General features: G+C 37.9%; 1 protein-coding gene across 4 annotated transcripts in view; it reads right to left on the bottom strand.

Annotated features, from left to right (window-relative positions):
- Positions 1-19,248, bottom strand: part of LOC141454934 (glutamate receptor ionotropic, kainate 2) — a 491,708-nt gene that overhangs the window by 237,940 nt on the left and 234,520 nt on the right. For all 4 annotated transcript variants that reach the window (XM_074129640.1, XM_074129638.1, XM_074129641.1 and 1 more), the window contains exon 2: positions 3,681-3,842. In XM_074129640.1, the coding sequence (XP_073985741.1) occupies positions 3,681-3,842 (162 nt within the window). The remainder of the gene's footprint in view (positions 1-3,680; positions 3,843-19,248) is intronic.

Below are 19,248 nucleotides of genomic sequence, written 5' to 3'. Positions count from 1 at the left end.
AAAGGGAGGATTCTATAAAACTCAGATCAGTTACCTAGACAACCATGGTTTAAGGGGAACTGTCACTAATAAATGGGTTGTTTACGACAATAAGCGGGCTGAGGACGAACCACTCGGTGTTTGGATCGTATCTTCACAGGATCAACAAAAGGTCCTCTCCCCACTTTGCGTAGATTGCAATGAGGAGGAGGATTTCAAACATGTAATAATGATATGTCCACGTTATGTGGTAGAAAGGAAACGAATGTTTGACGACATGTACAGGTATTTAGATGCACCATTTCGCTACGAAGACATAATATTCTCCACCAACATCTATGTGCTTAAAAATCTGTAGCAGAGCTAGCAATGAAATATGAATGTATTTAAACGTTATAGAATGAATGGAAGAAAATGATTAGAGAAGGATTACGGTCATTTTAATTTTCGGTTAAGCTATAAGGATGGCAGGAATATAGAGTACTGCTGCATCCATTAGTTGTAAGTTTGTTTGTAAATATTTGTATATAGCAGAGGGATGAATGTGTGAAGCGAATGTATTTGTAGGTAAGAATGGAGAGTGAGTGATATTCTAGTGATAAGCACCTATTTTCTAAAACTTGTTTTTAAGAGAAAAAATAGCTTTTCTCTTACTGTTCAAAGAGAAGTTATTGTAATGGTGCAGAGTGCTGATTTTTCACCGGAAATGCCCGGTTTTGAGGTCGTCTAAGTCCGAAAAGAATGGTTTTTTTTTTTTTGCAACAACGTCTCACTTCCTCTTTCTCTTTGTGGGAGTGAATGAGGAAGAGAGAGACAGGGTCTACCGGAAGTACTATTTAATTGAATCAATTTATTTTTTTTAAAGGATTTTCTGTAAATCGACAACTACGCAATCGACTCCTACGCATGTTGATCCATAACATTTATTTGGGACATTTCCCCAGGGAAATTCAGGCACTATGGAAAAGAGAGGTGCATAGTTTTCCCTCTAAAGCTCCATTATTGTGTATAGTACTTGGTGGAAAGCCTGACTAGAATAAAATGTGAAGCTATATTCTTAAATTCACTTCCGGTCTCGTTAATATTAAATAACTAATAGAACCGCTCTAAAAACTCTAAATATTGGTATTAATTAATTTTCATTATAGAGTGTTTAGAATGTATTTATAAGTAAGAATGGAGAGTGAGTGATATTCTAGTGATAAGCACCTATTTTCTAAAACTTGTTTTTAAGAGAAAAAATAGCTTTTCTCTTACTGTTCAAAGAGAAGTTATTGTAATGGTGCAGAGTGCTGATTTTTCACCGGAAATGCCCGGTTTTGAGGTCGTCTAAGTCCGAAAAGAATGGTTTTTTTTTTTTTGCAACAACGTCTCACTTCCTCTTTCTCTTTGTGGGAGTGAATGAGGAAGAGAGAGACAGGGTCTACCGGAAGTACTATTTAATTGAATCAATTTATTTTTTTTAAAGGATTTTCTGTAAATCGACAACTACGCAATCGACTCCTACGCATGTTGATCCATAACATTTATTTGGGACATTTCCCCAGGGAAATTCAGGCACTATGGAAAAGAGAGGTGCATAGTTTTCCCTCTAAAGCTCCATTATTGTGTATAGTACTTGGTGGAAAGCCTGACTAGAATAAAATGTGAAGCTATATTCTTAAATTCACTTCCGGTCTCGTTAATATTAAATAACTAATAGAACCGCTCTAAAAACTCTAAATATTGGTATTAATTAATTTTCATTATAGAGTGTTTAGAATGTATTTATAAGTAAGAATGGAGAGTGAGTGATATTCTAGTGATAAGCACCTATTTTCTAAAACTTGTTTTTAAGAGAAAAAATAGCTTTTCTCTTACTGTTCAAAGAGAAGTTATTGTAATGGTGCAGAGTGCTGATTTTTCACCGGAAATGCCCGGTTTTGAGGTCGTCTAAGTCCGAAAAGAATGGTTTTTTTTTTTTTGCAACAACGTCTCACTTCCTCTTTCTCTTTGTGGGAGTGAATGAGGAAGAGAGAGACAGGGTCTACCGGAAGTACTATTTAATTGAATCAATTTATTTTTTTTAAAGGATTTTCTGTAAATCGACAACTACGCAATCGACTCCTACGCATGTTGATCCATAACATTTATTTGGGACATTTCCCCAGGGAAATTCAGGCACTATGGAAAAGAGAGGTGCATAGTTTTCCCTCTAAAGCTCCATTATTGTGTATAGTACTTGGTGGAAAGCCTGACTAGAATAAAATGTGAAGCTATATTCTTAAATTCACTTCCGGTCTCGTTAATATTAAATAACTAATAGAACCGCTCTAAAAACTCTAAATATTGGTATTAATTAATTTTCATTATAGAGTGTTTAGAATGTATTTATAAGTAAGAACGGAGAGTGAGTGATATTCTAGTGATAAGCACCTATTTTCTAAAACTTGTTTTTAAGAGAAAAAATAGCTTTTCTCTTACTGTTCAAAGAGAAGTTATTGTAATGGTGCAGAGTGCTGATTTTTCACCGGAAATGCCCGGTTTTGAGGTCGTCTAAGTCCGAAAAGAATGGTTTTTTTTTTTTTTGCAACAACGTCTCACTTCCTCTTTCTCTTTGTGGGAGTGAATGAGGAAGAGAGAGACAGGGTCTACCGGAAGTACTATTTAATTGAATCAATTTATTTTTTTTAAAGGATTTTCTGTAAATCGACAACTACGCAATCGACTCCTACGCATGTTGATCCATAACATTTATTTGGGACATTTCCCCAGGGAAATTCAGGCACTATGGAAAAGAGAGGTGCATAGTTTTCCCTCTAAAGCTCCATTATTGTGTATAGTACTTGGTGGAAAGCCTGACTAGAATAAAATGTGAAGCTATATTCTTAAATTCACTTCCGGTCTCGTTAATATTAAATAACTAATAGAACCGCTCTAAAAACTCTAAATATTGGTATTAATTAATTTTCATTATAGAGTGTTTAGAATGTATTTATAAGTAAGAATGGAGAGTGAGTGATATTCTAGTGATAATCATCTAGACGATGCTGGCTGTATGGCGGAAGTCGATGCCAAAAAAAAAAAATCTTTTAAAGGATGTTCTTGTTGAGTTGCAAGGATGAGTTCTAGAAGAAAGACTTTGAGCTAGAGGATTTGCATGTAATTGCAGGTTGTAATGGAGTTTCCTGTATCCGGTTTTTTGGCGATTTGGATGATAAAAGAAATATTAAGATCTGTATAGGCTGGTTAGAGATGTTTAAATAAAAAAGAGCGGTTATACCATAGTTTGAAGTATTTTTAGATTGTAGCGATTGAATTCTTTAGAGATTGGTGCGTTTCGTTGATCCCGCACAAGCTCTTACTATACTTGAACGTCCTGATAGGTTTCAAAAATAGAAGAATAAATAGTTTTTTTTTTTTTTTTTTCTTGTCCAGAGACCATTAAGATCTCAATCCAGAGGTAATACTCCAATACATTGAACTATTAGTTATTCTTTTCACAGAGAAAGAAGCTCATGAGCCCCACTGTCATTTAAGACCTCTTATTGGGTGTACAAAATAGAGTTCTAGAAGATTCTGAAAGAATTAGAGGATTTTCGAGCAAAGGTAGGCTGTAGAATTTCCTGAACACGGGTTTTTGTGGCGATTTGGATGGACAAAAGGTATTTATTTAAAAAATATAGAATTACAAAATTAAAATACGATTTTTCCCCACTTACCTTTCTTTGTAGTCCTGAAACTGTCATCCTTAGGCACGTACTGAATATCGTACATCAACGTGGTATTAGGTAGTAACTCTTTATCCTTGTTTATCCTGTAGACTGCATATTTGAAGGCAAGCTCAGTGCTGCTCTCTTTCTGATCTTGGGTGAAAATGGCACCTGTAAATAAAATTAATTATTAATAAATTGAAAAATGAATGTCTTCTTTGAAAAATCATTACTAAACTTCCGCCCTCCCCCCACCCAAAAACTGTAGTCAGAAGAAACTCACCAAGTTTCTTTCTCAAGAGAATTTTTCTCGTGAAAACACCTTTGAGAATTATAACAAGAGAAAGTTGCTCACCTGAGTTCCAACTTTCTCATGTTATGGCTGTGTACTTACTTAGGTCACACTAAAAATAAAGCTCGACAATTTTCAGCTTTGGTGACGGGGGGGGGGGGGTGGATACGAGCACTACAAACTGACGCAACACTTCCCCGCAGATGGGCTTTAAGGAAGTTATACTTATCAGTTTATGCAAAACGAACTTATTTGAATATTCTACTCCACTACGTTCATGAATTTTGCAAAACCAGTACCGCTATGTTCTGTGTTAATAAGTACTAAGCGAATGTAATATTCAGGAAATGTAATATAACTACCTCCCCTACACAAACCAATGCCTGTACAATCTAAACACTCTGTAATGAAAATTAATTAATACCAATACGAGGGTCGTTTGAAAAGTCCGTGCAAAAATAAAAACTACTTAATTTTTTGGGGTAAACCTTTTTTATTTTTCAACATAGTCTCCTTTTAGGCTTATACACTTCGTCCAACGCTGCTCTAGTTTGTTGATCCCTTCCGAATAATAGGATTTGTCCAAGTCTGAAAAATAGCCATTCGTTTCTGCAATCACCTCCTCGTTTGAATAAAATCTTTTTCCCGCCAGCCATTTCTTCATATTGGGGAACAAATAGTAGTCCGAGGGAGCCAAGTCTGGAGAATAGGGGGGTTGTGAAACGAGTTGGAACCCTATTTCCATTAATTTTGCGACCACAACTGCTGAGGTGTGAGCTGGTGCGTTGTCGTGATGGAAAAGGACTTTTTTGTGGGCCAATCGTGGGCGTTTTTCTTGCAGCTCGGTTTTCAAACGGTCCAATAACGATGAATAATATGCACCTGTAATAGTTTTACCCTTTTCCAGATAGTCGATGAGGATTATTCCTTGCGAATCCCAAAAGACAGTCGCCATAATCTTTCCGGCCGAAGGAACGGTCTTCGCCTTTTTTGGCGCAGATTCCCCCTTGGTAACCCATTGTTTAGATTGTTCTTTGGTCTCAGGAGTGTAGTGATGTATCCATGTTTCATCCACAGTGACGAAACGACGCTTAAAGTCCTGCGGATTCTTCTGGAACAGCTGCAACACTTCACACGATTTCGTTTTTGGTCAAGCGTGAGCAATCTCGGCACCCATCTTGCGGATAGCTTTGTCATGTCCAAATGTTGATGCAAAATATTATGTACCCGTTCATTCGAGATGCCCACAGCACTAGCAATCTCACGCACCTTCACTCTTCTGTCATCCATCACCATATCATGGATTTTATCAATGATTTCTGGAGTAGTAACCTCAACAGGGCGTCCAGAACGTTCAGCGTCACTTGTGCCCATATGGCCACTCCGAAAATTTTGAAACCACTTATAAACTATTCTAATCGAAGGTGCAGAGTCACCATAATGTTTATCAAGCTTCTCTTTAGTCTCCTCAGGCGTTTTGCCTTTCATAAAGTAGTGTTTAATCAACACACGAAATTCTATTTCGTCCATTTTTTGAAAATCACTCGACTTCCTCGATTCAAACGAATGCCAAACACAAAGAAATAGACCGATCTGGCTGAAACTTGGTGTGTGTTCTTCCAAGAGATGCTACTAACTAAACATAACCTCGATACGCGCCAGTGGTGCTATCTCTCTGACTTTGCACGGACTTTTCAAACGACCCTCGTATTTAGAGCTTTTAGAGCGGTTCTATTAGTTATTTAATATTATCGAGACCGGAAGTGAATTTAAGAATATAGCTTCACATTTTATTCTAGTCAGGCTTTCCACCAAGTACTATACACAATAATGGAGCTTTAGAGGGAAAACTATGCACCTCTCTTTTCCATAGTGCCTGAATTTCCCTGGGGAAATGTCCCAAATAAATGTTATGGGTCAACATGCGTAGGAGTCGATTGCGTAGTTGTCGATTTACAGAAAATCCTTTAAAAAAAATAAATTGATTCAATTAAATAGCACTTCCGGTAGACCCTGTCTCTCTCTTCCTCACTCACTCCCACAAAGAGAAAGAGGAAGTGAGACGATGTTGCAAAAAAAAAAACACTCTTTTCGGACTTAGACGACCTCAAAACCGGGCATTTCCGGTGAAAAATCAGCACTCTGCACCATTACAATAACTTCTCTTTGAACAGTAAGAGAAAAGCTATTTTTTCTCTTAAAAACAAGTTTTAGAAAATAGGAGTTAACAAAAAAATAAAAAAATTTCAAAAATTTTGAAACTTTACGATAACGTTAATAAAACGGAAGTCATGAGAGTATGCAGACTGAATTTTTTTTTCTAGCTGTGAAGAAATATAAATAAAAAAAATATTACAGGAAACAACACAGCATCAACAGAAGATTGATTGGCCAGAGAGCAACATGAGACAGCGTGATGAATGAATTTCAAGTTCCTTCTAATTAAGTCAGTACAGGATCCCTTAACCGTTCTCAAGGCAACTTCGGCTAAGCCGATTACTAAAGTTAATATAATTAACATAAACAGGTATCTATATTATTTCCTGTACCTAAAGTTTCCAGAAGTAGGTGATAAGTTGGGTTTCAGATTTTCAGAACCATTAAGGAAAAGTTTTTGTGGTCAAGTCAAATTTCTGTTATAAGAGTTTCCCATCGTGGAAAATTGATCGTTTTGTGGTATCCTAATTCTGGGAAATTGGTTTTAAGAAAATGATCTGTTTATACGAGTATAATTAAGTACGAATGAAACAGCTGGAAAACAAGCTTGGGAATCCAAGTTAAAGCTTCGAAATAACATCTTTCATTCGGAAGTACACTTTAAAGAGAGTTTTCCCCCGTTTTAGAGATTCTCTCTTTCCTGTTAACGGTTCTGACAACTTCCTGTCTACTTGGTACTATAAACACTCAATAACTCTGGAGTCAGATGTTTCGGCAAAGTAGAATTAAGCATGACAATGCTAATAGATCAATTTTTTTAAAAAAATTGTTTATTTAGTAATTTACAATCTGTATAAATATATACAATAAGTAAATAGGAGGTAAATATGATGAACTGGTGCGGGTGGAGAGCAGGAGGAGAGAAGCTACCCAGCGGTAGCACTCTCTGTATGAGAGAGGAGAATGTGAGGAGGAGAGAGGATAGAGGCTTATAGGAGAATAATGATTTTTAGGTTTTCAGACTGCAAGGAAGTCGCGGGGCCACTGGCGATTCAGTCGGCGAGTAGGATTGTTAGGGATGTCAGAGGAGGCGAGAGACAGTACAAGAGGATTAGAGCAAGTAGAGAGAGCAGTATGGAACTTTTGATATTTAGTCTTGGCGAGTTGGTCTATGAAGGGAATGTTGAGGTCGTTGTGAAGAGTGAGTTTAGTCACCGTAGAAAGGAGCATCAACTATCTATCGGCAGTAGTTTTGATTGAAATGTCCTGTATAGTCCGTATATTTGTAGTCCCACGCTCTAGCTCCGTAAGTCCACATAGGCTTGAGAATAGTTGATTTTTGGGGAATATCGAGTTTAATGTAGTTGTTTATCAACAGTTATGATAATGTAGCTCTACATTAAACTTCACAAACTTTTGTACAATACCCTGGAGAAGGTAGTAAAAATTACCGAAACGTTGGTATAAAGCAAAAAAAGTTGTATTTATTGATGAGCGCACCTCGATATTCCCCGGAAATCATCTATCAACAACGGTCGAGAAAAAAAACCAAAACCATCTTTGAGAATAGTGTTGTCTATTAAGCGTTTGAGTTCAATGGGCAATTTAGAGCGTCGTCCAGAGTAGTCCTGTAAAGCAGTTTCGCACGTTTTTTTGTCATTGCTTGTCTTTTAAGTCTAGTGTGTGGGTTCCACGTTAGTCTTTAATAGATCACTTAAATAGGAAAAGATTGGCTACATTGTTAAATAAATTTAACCGTTCAGCTATTAATTATAGGAAAATTTTTAATCCATCAATTTAATTATTAATTGGGTATGTGCGCAGACTAAAGCGGCGTTGGCCACGCGACCATCTCAACACAACGCCGACCTCCTAGGATGGTTGCTGTGTATGCTTGCCAATCAGGCGAACTAACGGCTTCCATCACTGGATGGTCGTCTTTCACTCCACTCACGCCTCTTGGCGCACATGCATATGCGCGCGCGTGTATGTAAGTGCATATAGTATGTGTGTGCGCGTGTATTTGCGCCATTTCCTTACTCTCATCCCTTTTGCTTGTTATATCTATTATAGTTGCAAAATAAATAAGCAAATTAAAAAAAAAAAAATTGTGTATGTGTGTGTGATTTTCTACTCTAGTTTTGGAGTGTTACCACTGGGTAACTTCTCCACTCGTATTCTTCTGTTATTTGTTGTTACTGTTATCACTGTTACTTATAGCGCTAACGCGCTGATTGTAGCAAAAATAAACGCAAAAAAAAAAAAAAAGAAAAGTTTTTCCAGCTGCTCCCACAGTAGTTAGTGTATTGCATCTTGACGAGAAGGAAGTGATGCATAGGACCCGCAGAATCCTCAATATAATGGTAGTTTGAACTTTTTAGTAGGTGTAGGGACTAGCACAGAAGTGGCCCATAGAATATGGGGGGGGGGGTCCTTTACAGGGAGTTGTTACTAACGCTGGATAGTTTTCTTTAGAGGATAGTTTACAAGTTATTCTTTCAATTGAACCATAAATAATTGATAGACTCTTTCTCTTAAAGTCTATCTATCCGTTTCTACGAGCCGAAACTCCCGAAATGGAACGTGTCTTTCATATTTGCAGCGGTTACTATTCCATTCCATTGGCCCAATCTGTTAACAACCCTCTCTCCCCTTCCCCTAAAAAAAAAAAAAACACTAAGAAGAGCATCGTTAAAAACGTCTCATTACACAAATATAACGATTTTTAGATGAATCTCTCTTTTCTCTAGCCCGCAGCTTGTTACAAGACTTATGATGATTGCAATGATGATTTAGATTGGAAGAGAGAATGAGATAGAATGAGAAATAATGGTTAAAGTATGCTCGCTGTATGAACCCATATCAATTCCCCAAAAGCTATATTACGCTACTAGTAGAAAAGCTCTCTGTTTGTCACTATAGTAACGCGGCAATTAACTTGTACACCCAAAAATCATTACGTTGCATTGAGGATACAATATATAATCTGTGGACTGTCCCAGGCACTCTCATAATGTTCAAACTGAAAGCAGTTATACGATAGCACACATTCACACACGCCGAAGCAAAAACAGAGACCAAAGGCTTAGTATTCAAAATGGACCACAGCATCCCCCTCCTTCGTCTGAGGCACTCTCAAGTACCTATTGAACGGCCTCTTTGTAGTAGGATCCATTTTAATTAAATTAATGTACTAAGCCCTGTATTTGGTAAAGCCTCAAACTAAACCTTCTTTAAATACATAAATTAATATAATTTCAACTAATTATTAATGAAATAAATTATTCATCATTAAGTTGTATAAATTAACCAAGAATTGAGTGTTAAACTAAAATTAAACTAAAGAGAAACTATTATGGAATATGGCGGTTATTGCTTAATTATTTCATTTCAAGTCTTCATACAATTTATAATATAAACTAAAACAAATTATCTTAATAACTAACAAAAATTAGAAGACACAACTGCTTGCAAGCGTCGCCGGAAGTGGTCACCAGAAGACCACTGCTACTTTCAAATAATTATAAATTAAATTTAATCTTCAAATAAGAACCAAAGAGACCCTGTGTTTGGGCAGAAATCAGATTACACTGATTACAGGCCTATTCACGGGGCACGGTAGGTTCAGGAAGCCACCTGCACAAGGTGGAGGCTTATTAGCATCGGAACCGATGTGCAGATTATGTCAGGAAGAGGAGGAAACGGCCTCTCACCTGTTGTTTGATTGCGTTGCACTAGAGCGGTTGCGCTATGAAACCTTTGGAACGTTAAGACCTAAGGAGATAGTAGCGCAAAAAGAACTAGTAGGGAAAGTCCTCAACCTCTTTAGGAGGGGAGGGTTCGCTAACTAGAACTAAGAAGGGGCTGGCACAATAAGTCTTTTGTGGCTGCGGTGACGTGGGGCGTAGGTCCCGTCCCATCTATTATCTTAATCTTAATCTTAATCTTCAAATCCCTTAAAGCAAACGTACCAACTTAAATAATAATAATTATACATAATGATAATATTGACACTGATTAATATGATAATATTAATAATACCTTTATTCTTGAGATAATATTAAAAAGATCTTAATTTTTACCTAAAGTAATACTCGTATAACATAAATAAGTAACTTATTCCTTTGTAATTAACAAATCAATCGATTAAAACAGGACATCCAAAATAAATCTAAACTAAACACTCGATCATAATCGCATACTGTCTGAACAACATTACTCAGCACTATATTTTATTAAATTAATAATCGCTTTATACTTTTTATGATTTTTTTTTTTTAAATTTATTAGTTAAGTTACACCAGCGCTAGATACAGCTATTAGTAACAATGACAATAACTGACACCACTACAAACTCCACTAATTGACGGGGATTACCCCCAGTGATAACACTCCCTAAGTCGACTCCAGGATTAGCTACTCTCTTCAGAAGAGAGCGAAAATCGCGAGGCCACTAGCTGATTTTAATCGTCTAGGGAGGGTGATCTGGATGGTGATGGAGATGATAAATGGCGGACAAGAGGATTGGAATAAGAGTGATGAAGTTCTGATGAAAGCTTTTATAGCGAGTTCGAGCAACCTGGACCAACAAAAACGGAAATATGAAATGTATTTTTAATAAATGTATTTATTATACATTTAAAAACTTCCCTCGAAGTTCATAGGCCTCTTTACAATAATTTATCAAGCTGATCCAGTCAGCTCCATTAAGAAGATCTATCATTTCTTCAACCAATACAGTTTTTTTCGCTGAACCATTTACTTTTAATATCGCTAAGAGTGCCACTCCTTATCTTCATAATAAGCCTTACACTTTCTAAGGGGAGATTATTGCTTAATTAGACAACTGAATTAAGTTTTAAAGTTTAAAGTTGATAAAAATTTTACTAAATTGATGAAAATCTCAAAATAGATGAAATCCAAACTCCAAAAAAATAGGAACTGCATCTGACTAATCACCTGTTAACTATGAGTCCTACAAAATGGAGTTATCACATATTTCTTATCATCGTATAGCGGAGAAGTTGTATAATATGACAATCACTTGTATTTACAATTAGATTTTGGATTGATTTGGAGGCTGCTGCAAAGTGAAGTCCTATCACAACAAATTCTTGTGTTTTTTTTTTTTAAAAAAAGATTCTGTTAACGTCAGAGAAAATTAGGACATCCTTCTCCAATTATAGATTCAAAGCATTGAAATTCTACAAAATGGTAACCCAACAAAATAAGACAGGAGAAAATTAATCTATAAATAGCTTGAAAATTAGGACACAATAAATTTGGGAACCTCTGGAGAAAGAGGGAGAGACAGAGAGAGAGACAGAAAGAGACAGAGTGAGAGACAGAGAGAGAGACAGAGATAGAGAGAATGTCTTCATTATTATGTAGGCCACGTGAAACCATTTTACTAAGCGTTAGGGAACACGGCAAGATCTTTAAGACTAAGAAGTACAGATAGGTCCTGGTACTGGCGGGTTGCCCCTTACTCGATGGAAAGCTTGTACATAACATCCCTGTTCTAACTGGGGTTCTATACTTGGCTGTCAAAAAAAAAAAAAAAAAAGAAGAGAAAAGAGAGTAAAAGGTTTTTGGAGAAGGATGAGACGCGGCCCAGAGGTAATAGTCAGGGGTCTGGGTGAGCAGGAGGAAGATAGTTATTGCCTTCAAAAGAGTAAGGATGCTGGTACGATGAAGGAGTGTAGGTACGCATGGAGAATTTTAATATCTTGTCGAAAGTTAATACCAAGCAGAAAGGGGGATCGCATAAGCTCCTGGTATAGGGGGCAAAGAGCTGACACTGGGTGGCGGTGGGGGGTTTTGGGAAAGAGAAGAAGATGGTTTTAAGGTGATGGCTTGAAAGATGCCCAGACTAGGAGGCGATGGATGGAAGCTGTATAGTGGTGGGAGAACATCAGAAATGGATGTCTTTTGGTGGCGGGGGAGAACGTAGCTGTGTGGCTTTGGAGGCGTAGAGTAAAGTTCGGCGAAGTAAAGTTGTCCAAAGTTGTAAAGCACGGGGGGGGGGGGAAATCAAATACTTTACTTTTTTAAAAAACGGAAGAAAAGTTGACAGTTTTCCATTAGCTACGTTCGACGTCACTTTCTCCTACTGTTCGCAACGTAGCCCATCACAAGCAGCGTCAACATTAAAACCGGCAGTGAAGTGGTCCACACAATCCCATTGGCTAAATAATGGATCAGTCAGGTGATGGTCACAAATATCCAGGTTCAAATCGGCTTAATAAGAAAAACTGTGGGCTAACCTTTTTTCCAAGGCAGGGCATATTTCCCCGAATAGCCACCAAATAGGATCAAAAGCCAGTAATGCTGGTCCGAGTCTAATGATGTGATAAAATCCGAGAGGACTAAATATGTCTGTGTAAAATGATCCAGAACCTGCACCAGTAATGCTGGTCCGAGTCTAATGATGTGATAAAATCCGAGAGGACTAAATATGTCTGTGTAAAATGATCCAGAACCTGCAGCTCCCGAATTATGTGTTTAAATAAGGGAAATACATCTTCTTGTATTAATCCTCACTTCTCTCCTAGTGAAGTGTGATTCAGGTCACAAGAAATCCTCCAGTAGATTAGATTAAGGCGGTCACACAGCCTACGCCACTGCGACCCCTTTGGGTCTATTGTGGCTCTCCAACTTTAGAGCTCGCCCTCCAGACCCGTCCGTTTGATCCAGGGGTCCCCAAACTATTTACACAGGAGGCCAGTTCACTGTCCCTCGGACCGTTCGAGGGCCGGACTATAAAAAAAAACTAATGAACTAATCTCTATGCGCACTGCACATATCTCATTTTAAAGTAAAATAACAAAACGGGAACAAATAGAATATTTCAAATAAAGAACAAGTAAATTTAAATCAACAAACTGCCCAGAAACGAATGTTTGACGACAAGTACAGGTATTTAGATGCACCATTTCACTATGAAGACATAATATTCTCCACCAACATGTGCTTAAGTCTATAGCAGAACTAGCAATGAAATATGAATGTATTTAAAAGTTATAGAATGAATGGAAGAAAATGATTAGAGAAGGATTACGTGATTTTAATTTCAGTTAATCTATAAGGATGGCAAGGGATATAGAGTACTGATCCATCCATTAGTTATAAGTTTGTAGTATATAGTAGAGGGATGAATGTGTGAAGCGAATGTATTTATAAGTAAGAATGGAGAGTGAGTGATATTCTAGTGATAAGCACCTAGACGATGCTGGCTGTATGGCGGAAGCCGATGCCCAAAAAAAAGGTAAAAAAAAAAACTGCCCAGTATTTCTGTGGGAACTGTGGGCCTGCTTTTGGCTAATGAGATGGTCAATGTCCGGTTTAGTTATAGTGCTATGACTTTCTTTTTACTTCTGCCTTATTTTACACTGTTTTCGGAGCCGTGACGAGTGCGTACCGTGTCACCGGAAGTAGTACTGTACGTGAGCGATGCCGCCACATGCCACCAATGAAAGAGCTGCCCGTCCGGAAGTGTGGCGGGGACCGGATAAGTGGCCTCAAGGGGCCGCATGTGGTCCGCAGGCCGTAGTTTGGGGACACCTGGTTTAATCAGACTCTTAAGTCCGGAAAGCGACTCCCTGGGTAAAGCTCTCAGGGCCTGGTTTTTCCTTCCCCGAGAAGTAACATCCTTAGCCAGAAAAGCCCCTCACACTGACACAACACGTGCAGTACCGTTTCCTCCTCCTCCTCCTCCTGACAGAACCTACAGAGGCTATCATCTACCGGGCCCATGCAATGCATGTGTTTTCTGAACCTGTGTAAATAGTCCTACAATTATCCTTATAGCCCCACGGCCATGATGGAAATCCTCCAGTAGGGCAATAATTTATTATCAGGAATTAAATTAACTTAATATTGTAAGGGTCCAGAAATAAATTGGCCATCCCAAGTTGCACTCCTGCAATGATGGTATTGATGGTATATGTAACCACAACCAATTTAAAGTACGCAGTAATTCCTTCACCTTAAGTACCCCACTTAATAACACCAACTTCAGCGCACTTTGCTACACTCTACCCAAACAACTGTACTTACTGAACCAGAACAGTACTCCCGTACTTCAAATTTCTCTACAAACAACTGACACGACATTATGCACTAACAACCCCATACCCTTTTAATAGCTAACCATTTATAAGTACAAACATATACTAATCGCATGCCGTGTTCTTCCATAACCCTAGACAGACAGAAACTATTAGAATCCTCCAATCTTGGACATAGAACCCTTTTGGCCAGCCTAAACTTTGCCGGGTGCTTAGAACCGAGAATTAACCACCATCCCTAAAAGCACAGATCAGCGTCCTGTATCTTCTGGTCATCTTTCTAATCAGATAGCTATAAATTTCTCTGTTAATAATTACAAAAATTAAAAGATAAACAGTTTAGTTTGTGTATAGGCCAGTGTAATTCTAGTTTTAATTGCATACTATGTAGTAATAGTTTAGTATAACTTTACAGTAGACTGACCTTATCTACAGAATAGCACGTGTAACTTCCCCCATAGTAACTTGTATTTTGGACCAGAAAATTAATGGCAAAAACTTGATCGTTAACCATATATTTCCGGCCCGAGAGTTCCTAAAAACAATGACCCCCCCCCCATTCTGGACCATTTGGCCATAAAATGATAATATCTCTCCCCTCCCCTCCATGCAAATAAACACCCTTTTGCGCACGAACAATTTGACCACCATCTTTCTTATACATTGCTTTAAATGCTTTGTTTGATATTTACCACGAACAGTTTGGGCTTAGCCCTACTAATACGAAGTTGTATGGGTTATTTTTTCTCGTTAACATTTCCGGTCTTTGCATAAACCATTAATTTGTTAATGGGTATCACTTTGGTTACAAGTATTTCGAGGGTGGTAAAGTTTTTAATTATAACCAATTTCCCATTGGATGGATCGGAGGCTTTTTGGAGAAAAGGAAATCTGATTTAAATATCCGGCGGAAATTGACTACTTCTTAGTCAATTTCCGCAACTTTATTTTAGCAAAAGTATGATCAAATTTTACCATGAGATGTTCTCTAGTAATTTTTTTTTTAATGATTTAAGGCGCGTCAACATCTAAGGTTATTGGCGCCTGGAGCTTTTTTCAGTGCACTGCCTGCCTCCGGACTGTGTTCTCTCGTTACGAACAACACTGTCCATCACCGGACAGTGAGCTGTAAGAAGCTTCTAGGAAGAGAAAATCTAAGGGTCAGCAGCTGGATTCGAATGCGGGACCTCCGCGTGGGAGTCCTGTACGCTAACCGCTTAGCTAATCCCTTCCCTTCTAGTAATTGGAATATAATGAGCGTAACCATTTTACTAAATATCACAATTTAAAGTCAAACAAATGACGTAACTGTGGGCACTAGAGCACCGATACATAATTTGTCTAAAGCTCAACTGCGATTACACAGTGTGAGAGACCACAAAAGAGATTCCAAGAGTACATGGGTCTCCCAAGTGGGGAGCCCTGGCAAAGAACATGGTGCGGAGAGTGCGGAAACTAGAGTCCCCGCGGATGGGAATTAACCTGTTTTGTAGACCCCGCTCTTGTGGCGACCGGAACACAATCCCTTTCTAAAAACTTTTCGTCCAACTAACAAATCTCTGGTTTAACAAACTGACAAACAACCTCCACGTCAGCTCTACCTCTTACAGGAAATCCTCTAAAAGATTTCTTCCTACTAAAAACTATTATATATTTACTTTTAAAAGATGTGAACATTTCACTGCAGTAAAGGACCCTCGCCATATTCTAAGGGGCCATTTCTGTGCTACTAAAAAGTTTAAACTACCCGCTTAACAACACTACCATTATATTGAGGATTCTGCGGGTCCTGTGCATCACTTCCTCTTCGTCAAGATGCAATACACGAACTACTAAAACTTGACTTCCAGTACGAGAATTTAATATCCTATTTCCCTCATAGAAAACGTTTAATGAATAGTTGGCTATATAAAACGTCAGCTATTAAATCTTATTACACTGTTTACAGCTGATTTGAGTAATACAGCGTAATAAAAGTTTTTTTTTTTACCATTTAAAGCTCACAAAAATATTCACCTTTAAATATAAAGCTCCATTCTGTAAGGGCACGCCTTGCACAAAAGCTTAAAAACGACAAAAAATATTCAGTTAATTCCGTTCAATCAATCTCTTTTTGAAAAGTTCGGAAAATTTTTAGGACAACGTTTTGCGCAGGTCATCCACAGTCAAACGAAGATCCAGGGAAGGGATTAGCTATGCTGTTAGCGTACTGGACTACCAAGCGGAGGTCCCGGATTAGAATCCAGCTGCTGACCCTTAGATTTTCTCACTTCCTAGGAGCTTCTTCTTACAGCTCAATGTCCAGGTGATGGACAGTGTTGTCTGTAACGAGAGAATACTGCCTCCGGTTGCCGGCAGTGCACTGAAAAAAGCTCCGGGCGCCAATAACCTAAGATGTTGACGCGCCTTAAATCATTAAAAAAAAAAACGGAGATCCAAACAAAGATGCGTCATTAGGGTGTTTCAAAAAATGCTGACTTTTAAATTTTAAAGAACGCCGGGCGGAAAATCGAAAGTTCATTTAAAAACAAAAAGTTTGGGTCCGTAGTAGAGCGAAATCGATTAATATTTAGAGGTCGCTACCATCGATCAAAAAATGTTTGTTTTAATAAAAAATCCTTATTAAATGTTTTGTATCTTTTCAAATTATTAGCAAAACATGTAATTGTACAAAGTTTATTTAAATATAATCTGCTATAAAGACAATGCAGTTGGAATCATTTTGATGGCCATTTTATATTCAAAGTTATGAATAATTAAAGAAGCTGTATTTTTGAAAAAAAATATTAAGAAAAATATACATTTTTGAAAAATTTCGATTAATTAACGTTCGTCTACTTAAAAGACTCTTAGACGACAGATCAAAACTCTCTCTGGACAACAAAAGACTGATTTATACTTCTATTTAAAAAAAAAAAACCATCTGGGGGTATGGAATAGAGCTGAGGAGTTCAACCAAACGCTCCATTCTACAAAGAATTCAATCTATACAATCTAAAATACTTCGAACTATCGTAAACGCTCCATTTTATGTCTCCCAACCTGGACTATATCGTACGCACTGCACCTTAACATTCCTTTTATCGCACAAGTCGCTGAAAACATGATACAGAAAACTCCCACTTCAACCTGCAATCTCATATAAATCCTCTAGCTCCAAAATCTCTGCTTCTAGAACTCTTCCTGATAACCCGGACAAGACTCCTTAAAAGACAGTGGCCTCGTGATCTCCTCTCCAGTGAAGAGAGTGACTAATAGCCTAATATTTTGGAGTGTTACCGCTGGGTAACTTCTCCACTCATTACCTTATCATTTGTTACTCGGTTATCACTGTTACTTATAGCGCTAACGCCCTGATTGTAGCATAAACAAACGCAAAAAAAAAATAAAAAATAACGTTAAAATCACTTCATTTTTTATGTGTTTCGTACAGAATTTAAAAAAACAAATAACTATTGGTTACTGAAACGTCTAAATTAGGGAATATTTTGCATTTATTGTTATAATTTGAAATTAATTTACTCAATCATTCAATGAATTTCAAATTACTAGGGACGAAAATTTTTCTTTTCAAATTTGAGTTTCCGCCCGGCGCTCTTTTAAAATTTAAAAGTCAACATTTATTGGAACACCCTAATGGCCACCGATTTTGTTCACAGATCATCAAAAATTGATCTTTCATTTTGTCACATCTTCTCTTGACCATTATGTTCTCCCCATAAACTGAACCGACTGCATATTCAGGTTGCATTCAGGTACTGTTCTGCTATGCGCTCTTGGCCGTAAATAGAATGAGGATAACCATCTTTTAACCTTAAGCGACGCTACAGTAGAAAAGCTACTGATATCCAACGCAGCTGGTTCACTTCAGCTGACGTTCCGCTACACAGCAGTGGTACCAAATTTTTTTAAAAAAAAGTCCCAGCGAGAGCTGAGCTCCTTTTAGTGATTTTGACCTTTATGAGGTCAACCCGGAAAGTAGGGTTGACCTCTTAAAGGTCAATCACTTTTTCAGGGAAAATCCATTTTTTTTTTTTATATACAATCACTCCGGAAGTATAATCAAAATGGATACGGCAATTCCCCCACTACCCAAAAAAGGAAGATAAGTCGTGCGAAAAATATTAAATCACATAAACAAATTCAGCGAGCTTGTAGTACCCCACACGATTGGTGGTTACGAAGAGAGATGTGTGGCCAAGTGTAAAGCTTGTCACCATGGCAACACCTTCCTCTACGTCATAGTCACTTCCGCGCGCCACCCCATTCTTTTTTTGTAAATCATACTGCATGTCGCTCACTCACTTAACCTATCTTGTGCTAGGGTGTGTTCGTCAGTACGGTATAATTCTGCAATTTGTTCTCTACTAGTACTTCTTATTCTGTTCCTTCGTTCCAGACTGTGCTACACTCTCTCGCGGCTCATTTCATCGCGTCCCAACTTTTACACACCTTAGACTAACACCATTTCTCACTTAGTCAAGCGTTCAATTCTCTCCTCTATCCACCCCTCACCGCTCTATGGAAAGTCATAAAAAGAAGAGGCTTTTCTCTTTACAGAATGTGAGAGAGAAATGAGCGCTTAAGAAAGTTTTATTTTACAGCCTCATTAACGAAGAAGAAGTAGAAGAAGAAAGGTAAATATTCTGGGTGCTAATTTCCGTCGAGCATGAACAGGAAATCGCCAAAGAAATACTTCTTCCTGGAATTTAAATTCAACCAATTAAGAAAGACAAAATAAGGAGTGATCCATCTCACCTTACATTGAAAATCAAGCTAAATATTTAGCGGCGACAAGAAAGGAAAAAGCTTAAGGCGAGATAACGCGTAGCGCGAGAAAGGGTAAAATGAGAAAGAGACAGAAACAGGAAAAAGGGTGAGAGGGAAAACCGTCAAACAGTACCGCCAATGCCTGCGCCTTAACAAGTCCCTTTATCTGAGAAGCTATCTCCAAGGGGATGGTAGCCCCTTGGGTGTCTATTGTATATGTCTTAATGCGCTTGATTGCAGTGTAACAGTATTGTGTGTCCCTATTGTACAAGTGAAAGTGCATGCATGG

Source organism: Rhodnius prolixus, unplaced genomic scaffold, assembly GCF_049639745.1.
Source record: "Rhodnius prolixus isolate KJV_2025 unplaced genomic scaffold, Rpr scaffold_15, whole genome shotgun sequence".
Taxonomy (NCBI): Eukaryota; Metazoa; Arthropoda; class Insecta; order Hemiptera; family Reduviidae; genus Rhodnius; species Rhodnius prolixus.
Note: the sequence above shows the minus strand (reverse complement) of the source record. Positions and strands in the feature narration are given on the sequence as shown.